The sequence below is a fragment of the Asterias rubens genome, chromosome 7 (assembly GCF_902459465.1).
Source record: "Asterias rubens chromosome 7, eAstRub1.3, whole genome shotgun sequence".
In the NCBI taxonomy this organism is placed as follows: domain Eukaryota; kingdom Metazoa; phylum Echinodermata; class Asteroidea; order Forcipulatida; family Asteriidae; genus Asterias; species Asterias rubens.
Genome location: NC_047068.1, coordinates 12,429,856 through 12,449,094, shown reverse-complemented (window position 1 = coordinate 12,449,094; position 19,239 = coordinate 12,429,856). Strand labels below are relative to the sequence as shown.

At 37.4% G+C, this 19,239-nt stretch overlaps 2 protein-coding genes across 2 annotated transcripts; both read right to left on the bottom strand.

Moving 5' to 3' along the window:
* Nucleotides 1–360: 360 nt before the first annotated feature.
* LOC117292562 lies at nt 361–12,284 on the bottom strand. The gene is made up of 4 exons (XM_033774666.1): nt 11,482–12,284; nt 10,252–10,387; nt 7,097–7,226; nt 361–2,626 (listed from the first exon to the last, which is right to left on the bottom strand). The coding sequence occupies exons 1-4, from the start codon at nt 12,150–12,152 to the stop codon at nt 2,541–2,543; spliced, it is 1,023 nt and encodes a 340-aa protein (XP_033630557.1). The 5' UTR covers nt 12,153–12,284; the 3' UTR covers nt 361–2,540.
* Nucleotides 12,285–13,341: 1,057 nt separating this feature from the next.
* LOC117293097 (60S ribosomal protein L18-like) lies at nt 13,342–18,116 on the bottom strand. Its single transcript, XM_033775316.1, has 7 exons — nt 18,062–18,116; nt 17,841–17,927; nt 17,287–17,394; nt 15,596–15,694; nt 15,062–15,185; nt 14,380–14,449; nt 13,342–13,838 (listed from the first exon to the last, which is right to left on the bottom strand). The coding sequence occupies exons 1-7, from the start codon at nt 18,062–18,064 to the stop codon at nt 13,763–13,765; spliced, it is 567 nt and encodes a 188-aa protein (XP_033631207.1). The 5' UTR covers nt 18,065–18,116; the 3' UTR covers nt 13,342–13,762.
* Nucleotides 18,117–19,239: the final 1,123 nt, after the last annotated feature.

Here is a 19,239-nt window from a genome sequence, read left to right as displayed (position 1 = left end):
GGAACTTTGACAACCTTTTCCTCATCTGCATGCCCTCTTGTACAAAGGCAAAGCTCAATGGCTTTTAATGCAATTTTCAAGGTGTGTATATAATATTACAGCCAATATTTACCAAACACAACCCAAGCACCCAAACAATGTAATATTAACTTCACTCCTGAAGTCATTTATAACACCTAAGCAAACAACAATTAATGGGGTCTGAATAGAAATATTATAAAAACAACAGCTTGTGGGAAAGACCTGGTGATGAAAGCCAATTATTTGTAGGTAATATCTTGTGATTGGGTTAAATATTTGAGCAATCTGATTGGAATTATCATGAAAGAGGAAAATATTGGTTCTGATAATTGTAGGATATTTTAAATCCGCATGACAGAAAGGAAAATATTGGTTTGGGAAAGCAGAGGATTTGTAATTCCTCTAATTTTCAGGAATTTACCATGACTAGAATTTCATCACCACATTGGTCAAACAATTTTGTGAAAACATCATAGAAGAGTAAACAGTGTGCACACTTGTCGTTTAGAAAAATAAAAACAAGAAAAATCAAATATATTAAATTAAAGAAGAAACAGCCATTCAATACTATAAGTCAATCAACCCAAACACCTCCACTTAACTCTATCCCAGCTCGAGCAAGCATCAAACATGTTTTTCTAACACAATCTCAAAATCTTTGATCTGACAGTTCCGCAACGCGAAACTGCGAAAAACTTGAGCGGGGGTTGTAATTATACTAGAGGTAGTGGCAGCTGGGTCCCTGGTTCCCCCGGTCCCAAGTGTCAATACCTTCCTATGAACCGTCCGTCAGGGATTGAAGGAAAGTGAGATTAGCGACAAGTCTCACTCATTTTGACTTTTGCATGACTTGCCCTTAGCGTCAGGGTTTATAAGTTATTCATGAGATTCAAATGCTTTTATATCTCTAAAAACGGATGTCAACCGACCCGTGCATTTGTGTTTGTCCCAAGGTGCATCATCAATAGTTGGGAATTTTAAATCATTTTTTTTTTCTTTCTTTTTTTTTCTTGAGAGGGTTAGGTGAAGTATATTGCACAGGAGACTTGCTTGGACTAAAAGTGAGTTGTGTAAAAATAGAGTAACATTCCTAAATTGAGTTGTCTGTATTTATTTGATAACACATCAAAAAGCACAAAAAGCACAAATAACAGGATGAGAAAGAAACAAGAAGAAGTGTTCAATTTCAGGTGTGGGATGAAAACCCCCAAGAAAAATGCCCAAAAAACAAATTCATCCTGGTTATATTTGGATTAAATATGAGTTTAAAGGGAGAGTATACCTTTGGTAATTACGGAAAAAAATAATGACCATAAAAACTTTCACGAGAAGCACTGCAGCTGTTGATGACGTATAACATTTTGAGAAACGCTTCCCTTCTAAGGAATGTGATTTTAGAGAGAGGGATTCATAAACATTTCAATCTGAGAAACATTTCTGCATGTAACATTTCTTAGACTGTTGAGTAAGGAATTTCAAAAAGGTTATTTCATTGATCTTTTCATTCTACTTAGAACACTTCTTCAAAGTACTTTCCAGATAAATACACTGTACAAACAAAGAATACTGAAACTGAAATCAAAAGATGGATCCAAAACCAAAATTTAAAAATGAAACAGCAATCCACTGATTTTTTTTTAACATTAAACAAATATATTTGAATAACTCTATTCAATTTTCAAGAAAGGACATGAATGAACTTTCATTGTCTCTTTACAAGAGGGAAAATGCCAGTTATTATTAAAAATCATGAAATGAGAAAATATGTCACTTTTAAGTATGTCCATCAATGTATAGTACTTAGAATAATAATCTCCTTTGCAGTTGAGAAAGTCAAAGACACTTGCTATGACCAATCCTCTAGAGTTCTATTTGCGGTGATGTAGAGAGGCTGTCAACCTCTAAATATAGCACCATGGATATGTTTTAGGGTCAAAAAAAGTTTGTAAATCTGAGTCCAAAATACTCTGAGCCAGATTCCAGGTCAGTCTGACTCAAATATCAGGTCACATCGAATGTGGGTGTGGTCCACTTGAATTCTTCCCCACATCGAACCATGTGATGTTTTCAAGTTGAATGGGTAAAAAAAAAAAAAAAAAGTTACCAGAAAGCAGCAGCTGTATACACACTCAAGCTCAAGTTGGTCGGTACCCGGCAGTACATAGTGGATTAAAGGCATAACACCGATGACCGATTTCATAAAGCAAGTAAGCACAAAATTGTGCCAAACTCAGAAAACTTTTGCCTAAGCAAAAATAGGTTACCAGCCAAAATATGGTAGATTTACCTTTCCTGTGATTGGTACCTAACTCATTTCTTGCTCAGCAAAGGCACTTGCAAAGCAGATTAAGCATGTAATCACAAAAACTTGCTAAGCACAGAAAATGCTTGCTTAGCAAAAACCTGCCAAAATACTGTACTTGTCACTACTACATGTATCTGGTGTCCCACTAGTGTCTTGCTTAGCAAAGGAATTTTCTGCTTAACAGCTTTATGAAATTGGGTGCTGATCTATCCACTCAGTCAAACTCTGAACCAATCGTGATGCTGATCTTGCCTGGATGAATGCGTGTTGTATGATACCACTGGTTGGTATCCAGCACAACTGTAAGAAAGACAGGCAAAGGAGTAAATCATACAATGTTAATTTGTGTCCACAAAAAGTCATTTGAGTTAGTTAGGCTGAAGGGGGAAATATATTAGAAAACAACTTTGGTGAAAACACCCCCTTAAAGCAAAACAGAGGGTTGGTTTGGGGTTTTTCATGGGGGGGGGGGCCTTTGAGCCAGAAATTGTGAGACAAAATCTTCCAAGAGTCCATGCTTTTTGGCAGTGCATTCTGCCTCTCTCTCTCTCTCTGTGTTCATTTAATCCTCTTACTGCTTCTGTTATATGTTGTTTATGTGTTATTTGCACTGTTTATGTGTTATATGCAATATTTACCGTTTTAAAGCCATTTGACACTTTCGGTAAACAGTATTGTCCAAAGACCCACACTTTGTGTATCACAACTGATATAAAAAAATAACAAAACCCTTGTTTCCGCACGTTTCACATGTCATGACATGTGTTTAAAATAAATCCGTATTTCTCAACAACGAGAATTGATAATTGTTTTAATGTTTTCTCGAAAAGTAAAGCATTTCATGGAATAATATTTCAAGAGAAGTCTTTCACCATTACCTTCTGTAAACCCTGTAAGTTGTTTGTAAATCTGTGAACTTTTTTTCTGTGCCGAAAGTGTATAATGGCTTTAAAACAGCTCTAAGAAATTTGGCCCATGATGTAAATCATTAAAGATCCAGATCGTGATTTTTGTTAAAGGCAGTCAATAATGATAACTTATAATTGTTTTGATTCAAGGTAATTAGGCATTGCATATTGACCCATTGCAGTTAATACGTCACACCATGCCTACTGTCTGCCCATTGTCTGTCATTTTGAGAGTCAAATTGCGAGTAAATATATGATGTGTGTCTATCCGTGCACACATTGCTATATTACAGTTTGCAATACAAATTAACCCATGGAGATTGTACTCCCCAAACGGCGCAACCACAATTTATCATCGATGATGACGCCATGCGAATTGGGTCAATTGCATAATTTAAACTGGCTTTAAAAAAACTTGACAATCGCACGATTTGCCTTAAATTCACAGTTGTTATAACAGTCTCCTGATGATGACTATAGAGCAAGCAGTCGAAACGTTGAATACAGTATGTACTTGCTTAGAAAACCCTCTTCCTTTGAAGTGAAAAAATAGTGAAATACTATCATTAGGTGAATTGCTTCTCTCCAAGTACGTTTCTATGGTCACAAGCTCAGCAGTTTTAAATTTTTACACCATAATATGACCCTAAAATACCTTTAAACATTTCATTACTTACAACTGTTTCTTTTAAATACTAGAGGATTTACTCAGAATCCCCCCCCCAAAAAAAAAAAAAAATGTCATAATAATAATCCAATAAATAGTACCTTTCATCACAATTCTTGCTTCCCCAAGTAAAATAAAAAAACCTGCAAAGTGGCGTGATTTCTGATCCTCTTATTGCCTGACCTAAACATGGCCTTCAAGTTGGCGCAGCTAAAAAAAGAACCTCAATCAATATATTTTTCCTTTGACAAATTGAACTAAATACTGGACAGATCGTCAGAAGGAAAAGCCTTTCTTCTCGATGAATAATGTATTATGCCCAGAGTATATAAGGAAACACACTGCGAATATATTTGAGCAATATGAATGCAGGTGCATGAGCCAACATCACTAGAAAAAAACAACCATGGGGCAAGTTTGGAACATTTTACACTTCAATTAAAGTCGTCAAGAGATTTCAGAAAACCCCCGACCATTTCGGTGCTTCTCCAGATTGGATTTTTTTTCTCCCATCATCTTGTCAGTAGATAATAGCCAAGTGCCTAGTTGCAATTGTCCCTCTTTGTCTCAGATTGTCTTCTCTGCTTGATCCTGACGTTGCGAGAGTTATTGGGAAGAGCGAGGGGTTGTCACGTTCGCTTTATTTGAAGACTAGCTCACTGTGTCGCAGACAGACGCCTTTCGGGAAAAAGGTATATCACCTGCCTTTGTTCTCAAAAGGTTAGCCACTAGAGGACTTTATTTATACAAGTATCAAGTTACTGTGTGCAATAAAGTCAAATTAAATTCTACGTTTCGGGTTGGGGTTTTGTTTTGTTTTGTTTTTGAAAAGGGGAAGTATTTTCTTTGCTGTGTAAATGCTTTCATAGGCGCACTCATTGTTTGTTTTATTTGTGAGAGGGCTATAAATCAACCGAGACAAATGTAAAAGCATGAATGTCAACTTCATTCGACTACTCCGATTTCAAGAATGGCGATTACAATTTAAAGTTCAGCCAGGAAAGTTGCAATTTCTTGAGGTTGTGTATGAGGGCCAATCACTTTAGAGGGTTTTTAACAATGCTGTTTTTCCCCTGCTGAAGGGCATTTTGACAAAAATGTTTAAATCTAAAATCAGAACTAAATCACCACAAATTGACTGTCTAAAAGTCTGATTATATTGCAGTTATTCATCACAAAATAATAACAAATCTGAGAGGCTCCCCCCAAACCTGTCTTTGAGAAATATTAATTAGAATTAGACCAGTTTTTCCAAAACACTTTCTATTGAATTGTCTTTAAATCACATTAGGAGGTTTTTTTTTAAGTGGCTGTATGCTTGATTCTAAATTTTAAGAATATGAATATTAAAACCATACTAATTTGTTCTTTTTCTGCTAAAGTGGCAAATAATTGGTCCTTTGCTTTTGTCTCAAACCAAATAAAATGCTCCTAATGCATGGTCTAATATGAGGTTGCTCCAAATTCTTGTGTTGTACCATTACTTCATGGTCATTTTAAATTGATTTATTTGATTACACGTACATCCAACAGCTCAATAAGCGCAAACAATGTCAAGGATGAATACGAAACAAGAAGAAAGAAGTTCAGTTGTAGATTTGGGAGGGAAACCCCAATAAGCTATTTTGAGATGTGGCTAACAGAATACACTCTGTACTGATGTTTCTACCCCCCTTTCTGAAATCTTTCAAGACAAGACGAAAAACATGTATTTTTGTTGTATGGCCTAATAATAGGCTACCTAATCAAGGAGTGAGAAACCCTTAAGTAACACAAAAAGACAAAGAATTTCAGAAACAGGCAGAGCAGTCAGTCTACTTGCTTGACTTAATTATGCAACTACGCTTAAGGAGATTTGTATAATAACGTTTGCTTGTTAGTTTGTTTTTTTGTTGTTTGGGGAGTTATTTAGCATTATAATTACTTTGTTTTGGTGCTCAACAAGTAGACACACCTGTATTAGGAAAAACTTTCTCAAACTGAATTTCATTGTATCTTTCTTGATAGTTATGCCTTTAAAGGCTGTGAACACTATTGGTAATTACTCAAAATAATTGTCACCATGAAACCTTTCTTGATTACTAGTAATGGGGAGAGGTTGATAATATAAAACATTATGAGAAACCGCTCTCTCTGAAGTGACATAGTTTTCGAGAAAGAAGTAATTTTCCACGAATTTGATTTCGAGACCTCAAGTTTAGAATTTGAGGTCTCGAAAATCAAGCATCTGAAAGCACACAACTTTGTGTAACAAGGGTGGTTTTTTTTTCATTATTATCTCGCAAATTGGACGACCGATTGAGCTCAAATTTTCACTGGTTTGTTATTTTTTGCATATGTTGAGATACACCAACTGTGAAGACTAGTCTTTGACAATTACCAATAGTGTCCACTGCCTTTTAATTGACAAAACCCAATTTATGATCATACCTCTGGGCAGAAATGAAGCTTAGCAATTTATTCTGCAAATATAAGCAAGGAACCCAGTTATAATCAACAAACATTTAGATACAGGCTAATAAACTGGTTTTTGCTGAGCAAGATTTGTTTCTGCTAAGCAATTTTTTTCTGCATATTGGCTTAATGATATTTATGTCCACCGTGCCAACTTTCATAGAAATAGGGTACCAGTCAAATTACCATGCAATAGTGACTGGTTTCCTGCTTAATTTTACCTAGCAGAAATGTGTTCGATAATGTTCTCTGCCAGTTGAAGCTTTATGAAATTAGGCTCCAATTTCAATGCAGACTCCTACCCTCTAAACGGGGCCCAATTTCATGGCTCTGCTTACCATCAAATTCTGTGCTTACGATCATTGCTCTCCGCTTCTATGCAAGCGCTGAATTTCTGTGCTAACTGTATAGGCAAAGAATGCCTAGTAACATGGAGTACGCACGTGTGCACAAGCCAAAACTCCCTGCTTAGTAAGCAGATTCATAAAATTGGGCCTGAATGTATCCACAACGCAAAGTACAGATGTTCCCCACTTCTGCACTTCCTGTCCTTTGTAGCTCGCCTCAATTCCTCCTCTTGATTCCAATTAAGTTTCCTTCCTCCATGATTAAACTAAGAGACATGAAATCACGAGCCACAAACCACAAATCCTTGAACCTCTCGTCCAATTTTATAAAATATTGCCCTCGGGTTCCCCCTTTTACACATAGATCTCTCGCCAAATTGGGCAATGTACTTACTTATGTCTCCCGTGTTGACAGTAACCTGGAGTTCGTGACAGATATTTTCACATTCAGGCAGGGGGAGAAGTGTCCAGGTTTTTTTGCCGGAAAGCTGGGCCTGCCAAGATGGTTTCTCTACATTATCTAACTGTAAATTAAAAAATATTTAACATAGGGAAAAATTCAGGACATATTGTTATTTTTCATCAATCTTTCTTTACTTCACACATTGGTGTAAGGCTTAAACCAAAATTCATAAATACCTCAGACAGTTTCGCTATTCCTATTGGTGGAGAGCGCGTCATGTGGGTGTGTATAAACCTTTGTTTATGACCAGTAATAAGTGTTGAAAAACATGGGTGTGACACGCAAGCTTGCACCTGTTCTTATAAGACAGTTTCTTCATTCCTATTGGTCCTTTTAAATAATCATAATCCCCCATGCAAATTAAACATCTATAAAATCGTGAAATATAGGATTCTAACTGCCTCTTGCTACTGGGCGTGGTGGTTTGGTTGGTCAAACTAGTATTCAGTGCTTGTAACACACATCGGTGTGCAAGGGTAAAATAAAAATTAGAATGCCTTTTTCTCATTCCTTTTGTATTGTTGATTGAAGAGTGTTTTTTATTGAAGTACATTTTTTTGCTTAAATTAAAAGCGTACTACTACAGGTGCTTGGATTGTTTCTCCATGCCTGACTAATGATGTAATTAATTCCTTAAAATTAGATGATTTTTAAACCAGGAGATAACTTTGTGATAGATTGAATGATACTGTCACATCTTGTTCGTATTCTATACAACAATATGATCAAAACAATATTCCTGAAAATTGCGTTTAATATGTATAATATACATATTAAAGGTAGTATCATAATGATAAGCAAAAACACTCTATCTGAAACCCTACTTGTTACAAAGGTGGTAGTAAAAGCACCCTACAAAACGATTTCATCTGAAGTGCCCCCATTGATCAGAAGTTGATGAAAGCGCGTCAACCAATTTGAATCCCTAAAGAATGCCCGAAGGCGACTTTTGGACATTCAAATTTCCTTGGTGTCTGCTTACGAATAAGCTGCTAGAGATGCGGTTTGTACCCGCAATCACCCCCACGTAACATGGTTGGGAAAATACCGTGACAGTTTTGTCCTGTTTTTTTTTTTTACAAGTAGACCCTGTAGGCTAGGCCTAGGGTTATTGCCTCCATGCCCCCAGGTTGGTGCCCTTGAAATGGCTGAGTAGAATTTTATAGTTTCCTCATTAGAGTGCCCTTTAACAAAGAGAAAAGGCCTTGGTGCCCTTGCCCTTTCAAAAATGAATCATACAGGTCTGGACCAATACAATTGAAACTTTCACAAATGACTTTTATTATATAGTTCTTTTTTTGCCAATATATCAGCATTGCGTTGACAAAAACAAACTGACAATCCTACCTCATAGAGAAAAAACAAGACTGCTCAATTTCAACGAAACCCAACACCACACTTTTAAGTGTTTTACCCTTTCAAAAATATCAACCTTAATTTGCATGACATTTTCCCTGGCAGTCCTAAAAAAAGTGTTTTCTTCAAAACTGGACAAACTGCGAAACTCTTACCCTGCAAAAAAAATCAATGCAGTGCTGTCCCTTTAAGAGAATTTTGTCTCCATGGGAGTAAAAAAATCGATTGCTCAGTATGTGGAACACCCAGAGCATCAAATTTTGATGAGCATTTTCAAGAAGCAATGTTTTTGCTGGCGCGACATCTGACGCGTCAGTTCGTAGAGTGTATGCGGGGTATTTCGGATTGAGGCGGCAGGTCACATATCTTACGTACCACATGTGGCTTTTTTACTCTACCTGTAGGTGTTTCATTAATGAGAGCTCTTAATTGTTAATGAGAAGGGCGGTAAAATGCGGAACATCAACTGGTTAGTTAAAAATATTACCACGGATGAAAAATAATAATTTTGAAAAGTAAATAGGCCGGGTTCTTGTCACCCTGACTCACATTTTCCTTCATTTTTGTTTTGTTTTGCCAATTTTGTGAGGGATTTCAGTTTTTTGATGGGGAGGGGGAGGAACCACAAGATTAATGTTTTCTTTGGGGTTTGGGCTACTTATAAAAGAAAGCCTTCAGCATCATTCATACAAAAATGCATCATATTAATAATATTAAAGGGACACACCGGCCGAATTGGGCTATTTGGGCTACAAAATAGACTAAGAAATGTATTCAATGGGTTTCCAGGAATGAAGAAGAATAGTCCTTAAAAAAAATCATCAAATTTTGCCGTTTTTAGCATTTTAAAACAAAAACGAAGGTCGCGTGATTGTTCTAACCAAAAAGTGGTACAAACAAGCTAATGACCTTCTTGGCTAGTTTTACTTCCAGCCGTCTAAAAGGAACTTACCAAACCAAATTTAAATCTTTTTTTTTTAAATTATTAATGAGTAATTGACGAAAAAGATCATGTATTCAAATTATCTCTACAAAATGTAAATAATGGTAAAAAATCAAACGTAAGATTCGCATTCAGAGTCCGTGTAACGGAAGCTTGTTATATGGCCTCACAGCGTGGAGCAATCGGAACGTAAGCCTCGGGGCATATCACGTACTGCACATGCCGTTTACGTTCCAAGATACGCAGCTACGCTTACGTTCCAAGATATGCTTACGTTCCAAAAGATAAGATTACGTTCTAAGCTACACAGCTTCTCAGCTATGCTTACGATCCATACGCAGCTACGTTTACGTTCCAAGATACCCAACTATGCTTACGTTCCAAGATATGCTTACGTTCCAAAAGATATGGTTACGTTCCAAGCTACGCAGCTACTCCATATCCATACAATTCATATACATCATTTAGGTTTGTTACGCTAAAATCAAAAATTACGCTTTCAATCCCGAGTCAAGCTAGGCTTACGTTTCAAGATTTGCAGCTACGCTTACATTTCAAAATACATTCTCACAAGGACGCTTTTGAATCCCTCACAAAGTTTGATGCTCTAAACCACTCTGCCATGCCACACAAAAGGGGATTTAGGGTCATGAGAGTTGCAATTTTCACCCTTATCCCTCCCTGATCCTCCCCCCCCCCTCTCCCCAGGCTATGACAATGCATTCCCCCTCTCCCCAGGCTATGACAATGCATTTAGGATTAAAGGACGCTCTAAGTGATTTCTTACATGTATGCCTGCTCCAACCCCCGGTCCACCCATGAATATCCAGTCCAACGCACTGGACTCAGAGCTCTCCGGCAAGAAATAAGGCCTCTGGTAATGCTTCCGTAATTTGACCGCCACAACTGGGTCACAGTTACTCCTGCAGATGTAGTAAAAAGAGCATAATTTAATTTCAACCTTATTACATTCGATCTCATGTAGCTATTTTTTCAAACGTCAACAAAGGCTTCAATTACCGGCGAAGCGATTATTGTTATGAATTATGTCGAGCACAATAGGATTGTAATTTATTTATGGTGACGACATTGTACTTCTTTGTATTGGAAATTAGGTTAAAGGAATTATTTGTTAAGGCATAATGGAAGCTAGCAAAAGATATTCAGTGCAACAAACATTGTTTTGTTTAACAACATTTCAATGTGACAATTTGGTATGGTATTTTCATTTTTTAATTCTGCTTTAACTTTATTTGACAAATTGTTTCTTGTAAGATTTAAAAACTCAAAATTTTTAATGGATTCCTGTGGCCTTGTTTATAAAAGCCATTTTTAAAAATATTGCCAAATTTATTACAAATCAATGTGTCATCGAAATAAACAAGATTTAAGAGAACAAATCAAAAAGCTTTTTATCATTGTCGTTTGATGTTAAAACTCATATTCTTAATGATGTTCAGATGAATAATTAAAAAGAGCCAGTTTATTACTCAGTTTTTACTTATATTAAAAAAGATTGTTAAATGAAGATCTGGCTCGAATGTGTACAGGAGACAGAGAATTATAAATAATATTTAGGGAACATTGCATTTACAGATTTTTTTAATTATATTTTTTAGGGTCTATTATAATATTGAATTTGTGTAACTATAGTTTTATATTTCTACAAAGTTTTATACAAACACAAAACTAATGTAATACAAAAAATCAATTATAATAGGCCCTGAAAATTTTTAACAAAATATCTACCACCTGTCCTCACTAGAGCAAAATATTCTTTATCACAATTTTTACTTATTTTTTCATCTCAAGAAATGAACCACAATCAAATTAAACTACTGTAAATTTTAAATAATTTGTGGTTGAAATTGAACGTATATTGCTGTAATTAATACAAACATAAAAGTGACAGGTGTAAAATAGCTCTTCTTTCCTCTTTTTGTAAGCGTCTTTATATTCTACTATTACTATAGCAAAATAGTTGTAAAAAAAACTTTTAAAAACTTTGTAACCTTACCAGCCGAAATACCAGTGCTTCTCCCCATCCTTCAACGCCGCTCTATCTGCCGGCATCTCAAATGCATCTTTCAAAGAACCAAATTCCGTATTATATGGAAAGAACTGACATTCCTTCTCTACAGCATCCAAAGCCTCTGGATGACTTCCATAAAGTTCCTTAAAGAAATCGTAATTAAATGTTCCCATTGCGGTCCAGTTCGCAGTTGCTCCAGTCACGAGAGCGGGACGGATGTTGTAAGCGTGTTTTGCGACGAACTCCGCCGGGGTGATCGTCTCGTACGTCGGTACCTCGGTGAGGTTGCGGCACAGGTCGCACGGAGCGTTTGGCCGGCCGATCTCCGCAAATATAAAGTTACTGCCGATAATGCACGGATCGTCAAACCACATGAAAATCTCTTCACGGCAGGCAAACACAACAAGTCCAAGTGCAATTGGAATACATGTCAGAAAGAACCATCGAAAATTCGCTCTGATTTTACCATTGCAACAACCACTTGCTGCTGACACCCCGTTGTGGTGGGCGGCCAGTGCTGCATCAACTTTTGCATGTGTGAGTCCACTTTTCACAGACTTACTTCTCAATTTGCAGATCTCGTCAATCAGATTTTGTCGTGCATCTTCTTTACCTTTTCCGTTCCCCACAGAGTGGCTCTTGCCATTTTTCGTCATGGTGTAAAATAAAGACGTTACTCTCGAAAGAATTCACGGGATATGTACCAAATTAAGAGTCCATCTTTCCCCCTTCGCTTCCTGTGTGTGTGAACAACTTTTGCACACACTCAATGTAAACAGAGACCAACATTTCCGCTTTATTTCCTTGTACGCCGTGGTATCGGGACTGCACGTGCTGTATAGCGCCCTCGCACGTTGAAGAGTTGTAAAAAAACACACTCTGTTCCTTACTCTATGCTTGTACCAAGTACACCAAATAATTTGGGCACATTTTTACATTTTTTAGTGGAAATTTAAGCAAGTGTGAACTTTAAACCAGATAAACATAAACACATCTTGTGTAAATAGTGTACTGAAAAGTTAAAGAACACCTTTTCATTGCCTGCCTGTTGTCGAACTGTTTCCTTCTCATCGAAACAGTAATTTGAGGTATACTTCAACTACCTGTTGAATAACCAATATTACGTTCTGATACAATTTCCCATGGGGTCGAACCATTTAATCCATTCAAAAGGCTTTGTATGGACTGATTTTAGCAACAGTTACAATTAATAACCATTGACGATTGGGACTTATTGCCGTTTCAATTTCCAAACATAGCCACTGTGATGTCTTTAATTTGGACACTGCTGTTACCATTTAAAACCATGAATGATTGAATTTAACTTATTTCCGACACTAAATGAAACAGCCAGGGCCAGAGCCGAAGGCTAGAAATCCATTTGGCCTTTATGCCTCATGTGTAGTGCGTAAAATGTATCCTACCGAGTTTTCTGCAACGTGTATGTCCCCTTGCACAACATGGAACGCAATTCCACAATTTTGCATTACCATTTCTAACATTTTGGGATTAAATTCCTTCGGTGTACTCTTATAATGGGAGACTGGATCAGTGATATTTAGTGCACAGCACCTAGTAGTGCAAGGGGACAATATTCCCACTTCAAGTATCACACTACTAAACTACAGTACACACAATGCATGGCAGACAGATTACCGGCCCAAGTTGAGGATTTGAAAAAGCTGTACATCTTTCTCAACGGCCATCCCAATAATACTCAACTCTAACAATGATCTATCTACTTGCCCACTGCCTCTCATACAATGAGGTACCTACCCCATCCCCCAAACACTTAAATTCACCATAACAAATTCTACATCAACATAAATAATCTCACCACCAAGATACATTTATTTCTTTGCCAACGATTTATTTTATTTTTCTCTTTTTTCGTTAGACACTGATAACTTTAACACAACCGAAAGAATGGCCAGGGTCAATGTATATGACTGCCAATATCACTCAATATAAATCAACATACTAGCATTAGTGTTGGTACTGGTAGAAAGCATTCTCTTAAAAATGCCTTTGTATGTTGACAAATATAGGAACACTGTTGTATCTTCCTTTGCAGTCAATTTGTACAAAACGTATTTGCTGAATTTGAGTAAGCATTGATTTGAATGTACTTCTTAATCCAAAAATGGGCTTAGAGATATCTTGGTAAGCTCCAAATCCAATAAAGATATATATTTCTCGAGTAATCTTTTGTGGTGGACAATCCAAAGATAACAATTGTCGTGTTGTTTCCCGCAGTTGGGGGTGTTTAGTTCTTGAAACCTCTGCTGGCACGTCGTCCACGAGCTCTCTCGAACTTCCTTCCCTTGGAGCGAACGTATGGCCTGGTGAAATAAAATAATATGAAATAGTTAAAATTTTATCAAATGAACCAACAAATTTAGTAAAGATTTGGAAGTCTCGACTGCCACTTCATTGCCAATTTTCCTCCTTTCCTGAAAATGGACCAAACTTTTAAAAGATACAACACTCAGAAAACTCAAGTCCTCCTTTCAGTACTCAAGACTGCCTTGACTTCTTTTGATAGGTTTTGAATGTTGTCAAATTGAAAAATACAGGAACAAATTTTTCCCATTAAAATAAAAAAAGATAAAGGCCAGTGATGATTATCATAGCCCAATGATAAAAAGAGATTTAAAATGATTTGTCATACTATATTAATGTATCTTTCTGAAGAATTAATGCTCTCAATCAAAACCAATTGATGGTCAAATGAAGTTACTTTCACACACTTTGGTTGCACAGTTTAAACTAGCTCACGGGGCAACTTGAGAAGTGGTGTTATTGTTTACTAGCCTGCAACCGTTTCTTCTTAAAAATTTAAATTGTATGCCAAGTCTGGTGAAGTTAGAACCAAAAACTTACTTGGTGTGAGAGTGTGGAGTTCCTGGAGCCTTGCCAAAGTGTCTGTACACACCACGTGCTTTACGGGGTCCTGCAAGAGAAATACATTAATAATTCAGTTGTTATTCCTGAACAGAGAGAAACAGGGAAATATTGAAATGTGATGAAGATTTTGCATGGCTGTACCAATCTGACCTACATCCTAATGTCAAGTAGTCTTCAAAGACCATGCAAGGGAAACTTTAAGACCATATTACGGTTGGTGTCTACAGTGCACAAGTCATGGGGTTTCCTGATAATACCAGTGTACAACAGAAATAACCCATCAGAACAGAATTAACCAATGCTAGTTTGTGGCAGTCTGTGGTACCAGTGTCGACTGTACAAACAGACGAAACACATGTACCTAATGCTAGCCCAGAAGGTACATTGTTGCAGTCTGTGGTACCTGTGTCTAGTTAAAGATAATATTGGCGACACCTAATATCATAAGCAGGGACTTCTCAGGAGTAACCATAATATCAGCGGGATGTGATGTCTTTAAAACATTCTCTACTTAATGGCCATACATAACAAGGTGGTTTTTATTAAGCTCTTCTTCTCATCTATTTGATGAGCTAACAAATCCAGTTTTGAATTTCACAAGGAAGTGCTCGGTAGCGCCTTTGAGTGTCACATTAATTAGTTTCGCCTGTGTGAATACCTTGAAGGAGGACGGTGTTCTGTCCTTTGGGTGCCTTCAGGGCAAGCTGGTCCAAGGTCAAGATTTCTCCACCGGCTTTCAGGATTCTGGATCGTGCCCCGGCAGTCACATGAAGAGCACACAACTGATTAGAAGAAGAAAAAAGTCAGTCAAATTAATTTCTTGTAAATGATAAGTATCACAAATCAGAGTCTGATACCTGCAGAAGGTTTGCTAAATAAATAAACTGTTGACTCTTGGACAAATATGATCCTCTTGAAAACAAGAAAGTGTGGTCGAGGGCTGAAGTGGATTTTTGGAGCAAAATGAACAGTGGAAAACATTTATCAGCCAATCCACAGTTCTGTTCAAAGACCCCCTCAAATATTTCCAGAATAATTGTTTTTGTTTATTTCAAATTCCATGCCTCGCATACAAACAAGTGCGACAAGGAGACAGGTTAAAAAAAACAGACAGGAAAACCGTCAAAAAAACTATGGCAATAGTAGAAAAGAAAGTGATTAACAAACTAATAATGCAAGCTGAGAGGCACACCTTGAGCTTAGGGATTTCAAAGATGCGAAGATCATCGGTGACTGCTCCAATAATGACAGCTGTCTTTCCCTCACGTCCCTCGGTCTTCATCTTACGGATCTACAGAGAAACACAAAAAAGCAACGGAATGAACTCAACGTCGAGAAATATGTGAATAACACTACATAAACTTCAAACCTCAACTCCCTTTCTCTTTTATTTGCCCCTTTCAAAACCACAGGTTGAGCTTGGGCCAATGCTTTGTCACTCAGTCAGTCCTTTAGTTGCGATAATCGTAACCCTCCATCCTCCCGACGGTCGGAGACCGGAGGGTTACGACACAAGACTGATATTATCGGTGTAACTAGCAGTTTTGACCAGTTTTTGCCAGACTCGTGATCAGATTCGTCCTTTTTTTCCACTTTCCAAAATCATGACAGACATTCTAAACACATGGAGTTGATCTTTATTGTATGACAACGTCATCTGGAACCCTTAAAACTACATCATGAAAATATTTGGCAGAAAAAACGACAAAAACTTACCAAAAGACTGACCGAATATATCCATAATCCATAGCGGGACCACCTAGTGATTTTGAACGTCGCACTTGCTTGGCAACAACCAATCAGCGTGACCCAACCATCGATGTCGTATGCGTATCGGCCATTCCAGCTTGCAAACTCACCGCCTGTGTGTGTAAGCACTGATCCCCCGCACCGAGTGCGCAGCATGCAGGCATGTACATGTACATGTACATGTACTGTATGAACATCGTGCGTGCACAAACTATACAGCTCGTAAGTACCGTGTGCTGCTCCATACCCCCACATGGCCAAACACACCCTGACGTTGTGTGTGTGTGTGCAAGTGTACACAATACATGTACATGTACATGCCTGCATGCTGCGCACTCGGTGCGGGGGATCGGTGCTTACACACACAGTGCGGTGAGTTTGCAAGCTGGAATGGCCGATACGCATACGACATCGATGGTTGGGTCACGCTGATTGGTTGTTGCCAAGCAAGTGCGACGTTCAAAATCACTAGTTGGTCCCGCTATGGATTATGGATATATTCGGTCAGTCTTTTGGTAAGTTTTTGTCGTTTTTTCTGCCAAATATTTTCATGGTGTAGTTTTAAGGGTTCCAGATGACGTTGTCATACAATAAAGATCAACTCCATGTGTTTAGAATGTCTGTCATGATTTTGGAAAGTGGAAAAAAAGGACGAATCTGATCACGAGTCTGGCAAAAACTGGTCAAAACTGCTAGTTACACCGATAATATCAGTCTTGTGTCGTAACCCTCCGGTCTCCGACCGTCGGGAGGATGGAGGGTTACGATTATCGCAACTATCAGTCCTTCTGCATCCTGCACTTAATCGCTTTGAAGTTTGAGTGCAAGGATTTCTTTTAGTTCATGGTTGTGATTTGTTATTACATTGCGTGTTGAGCACAAAGTAGAAACCAGCGTCACCTTGTTCAGCAGGTTCCTAAGTTACGCTAAACAACAAGAAAGCATACAGTAAACAACTGGAAAAATTGAACATTTACTAAATTTGTTGCATCAATGTAGAGGCCAATTGCGATAATCATAACCATTCAACCATCTTGACTACCGTCCGTAGGTCTGAGGGACGTGACAAGTCGAGGCCGGCAAGGTGATGATTATCAGTTAGCCTTGTTGTAGGGCCCAGGAATAGAAACTTACGAGTCTGGCTAATGAGACAGGCTGACGGTTGGCTCTGCTCATGAACAGACGTCTGAGCACCACCTTGTTGAACTTGGAATTCGTTCGGCGAGCGAGGAAACGGTACAACTGAAACAAAGTTAATATTTATATTTAAAAAATTATTTATAAAATTAAAAAAGCAAAAAATATCTATATTTAATGCCTTAATGGCACTTTAATTTAAGTTTTTATACATAAATGCAAGCTAGCCTAGAACGTTCGTCTTTGGTGCACTGCCATATTACAAAACCTAAGAATTAGAATACAGTTGCACAGTGACTTTTTCAATTTTAGAAAACCCATTTTGATTTTGTTTTCCAGAAAAGAACACTTCTCAAATTGGATAGATTGTATTTGAAAAACTCAAAACACTTTTTTATAGGCTACCGAAAATGTTTGTCGGGACACACACTCCAAAACCAAGGCAACAGGGGCTATGGCCTCCGTGTAATAATTATAGTAACTTATATGGTCAGTGTTGAAAAGTAAGCCTCCGAAATCAACGTCTAATCACGATCATTTCATGTACATACCTTCACCAAGAGTCTAAGATAAATATCCTGACTCTTGGGCTCAGTCCTGTGAACCCGTCGCTGTGTTGAGTGGTCCAAATCGATACCCTATATATCAAAATAACAAAAAGGAATACAGCAATAATTAATTTAACTATATGATGTAAAATTTAAGGATATTAAACAAAGATGGGGAAGATATTTAACGATCTTTATTGTAACATTTCTGACGTGTTCCTCACCATTTTGGAGATCGGCTGAAAAAGGTCGAGAAATGCATTGTGGGATATAAATTTAGACCACATCCATTACAGGGAGAAATCCCTTATACGTCACTCATTAAACTTGTTGTTAGTCAACTGTGAGTTTTGTATTAATAAGGCATACCCACTACTTGTGGGCGTGGTTAAAGCATATTGCGTGTGGGTTGATGTACTCTTATAGGCAGAACAGAATCACAAAATGTAGATTACATTTGACAGTGCTAACTCAATTTACTTTGCTTTAGTTGAAATTATTGTTCATGTCAAGTTCCAACTAAAAAGTACCCCAAGCAATGATGATTCAAGTGTTTAACATTTCTTTATTTCAGCCCCGTCTCCCTTGTCATGATCTATTCATTGTCTACTCCTAGCTTTTCTGTGTGTTTTTCTGCCCTCTTCAGTCTCTTTTCTATCCATGTAGTTTCACTTCACTGCTTCTGTTACAGTTATATTCTAGCATTTGAATAAGGGTCAAAACCTCAGGCCTTTAAACGTAGGTCTTTCGTCTCGTTGATAAGAAGTTTGCAACACTGCTAGCTAGGGGCACAATCCATGAAACTGGGGCTCTCATAAACAAAAATAAACATCAAAATTTGAGTATTATACAGTGTTCAGGAGAGCATAGAACAGCTTTAGGAATAAAGCGCTTTTTAAAAGATGCTGATTTTAAACCGATTTGACCAGAAAATGTTGAGAAATTTTAAATGGATTTGAGAAAAAGCATAAACTTTTGGTATTGCTCTTAAAAAGCAATGATAACAGGTGTACAGGATCCCAACACTATCCAATGTCCATATAAGTACAAACAGTTTTGCGCAAACGGTTTTTCCAAATGTTTTTCATTTTGAGCAGCATCGCAGTTTGTGAAAAACTCTACAAACGAAAAGATTTTCTTGAGCGAAAATTAGGCCATGAAATTTTTTTTTTCCTACTGGAAATTACTCGCCACAAAAATTCGATATTTGTTTTTGCTTATTTTGCGTTTCTAAATAATATTTTAAATATTCCTTCATAAAAATACACTCTCTTCATAACCAAATTTATTTTGATAAAAATTTGCGATATCCATTTTCAAAAGGAGAGACTTGGACAAGTTGAAATGTGCGTTCAGCGCGCCTCCTTCAAGTGTATGGGTTATACATGAAAAGGTCATTCTT

What these genes read in the sequence shown, in the direction of transcription:
- LOC117292562 (XM_033774666.1), bottom strand. Translation starts at nt 12,152, where the DNA reads ATGACGAAAAATGGCAAGAGCCACTCTGTGGGGAACGGAAAAGGTAAA. An exon ending in AAGCACTGGTATTTCGGCTG is followed by an intron (nt 10,388 to 11,481) that starts GTAAGGTTACAA and finishes CTACATCTGCAG; the next exon opens with GAGTAACTGTGACCCAGTTG. An exon ending in TGTCAACACGGGAGACATAA is followed by an intron (nt 2,627 to 7,096) that starts GTAAGTACATTG and finishes TCTTTCTTACAG; the next exon opens with TTGTGCTGGATACCAACCAG.
- LOC117293097 (XM_033775316.1), bottom strand. An exon ending in GAACACCGTCCTCCTTCAAG is followed by an intron (nt 14,450 to 15,061) that starts GTATTCACACAG and finishes TTTCTCTTGCAG; the next exon opens with GACCCCGTAAAGCACGTGGT. An exon ending in ACTCCACACTCTCACACCAA is followed by an intron (nt 13,839 to 14,379) that starts GTAAGTTTTTGG and finishes TTATTTCACCAG; the next exon opens with GCCATACGTTCGCTCCAAGG.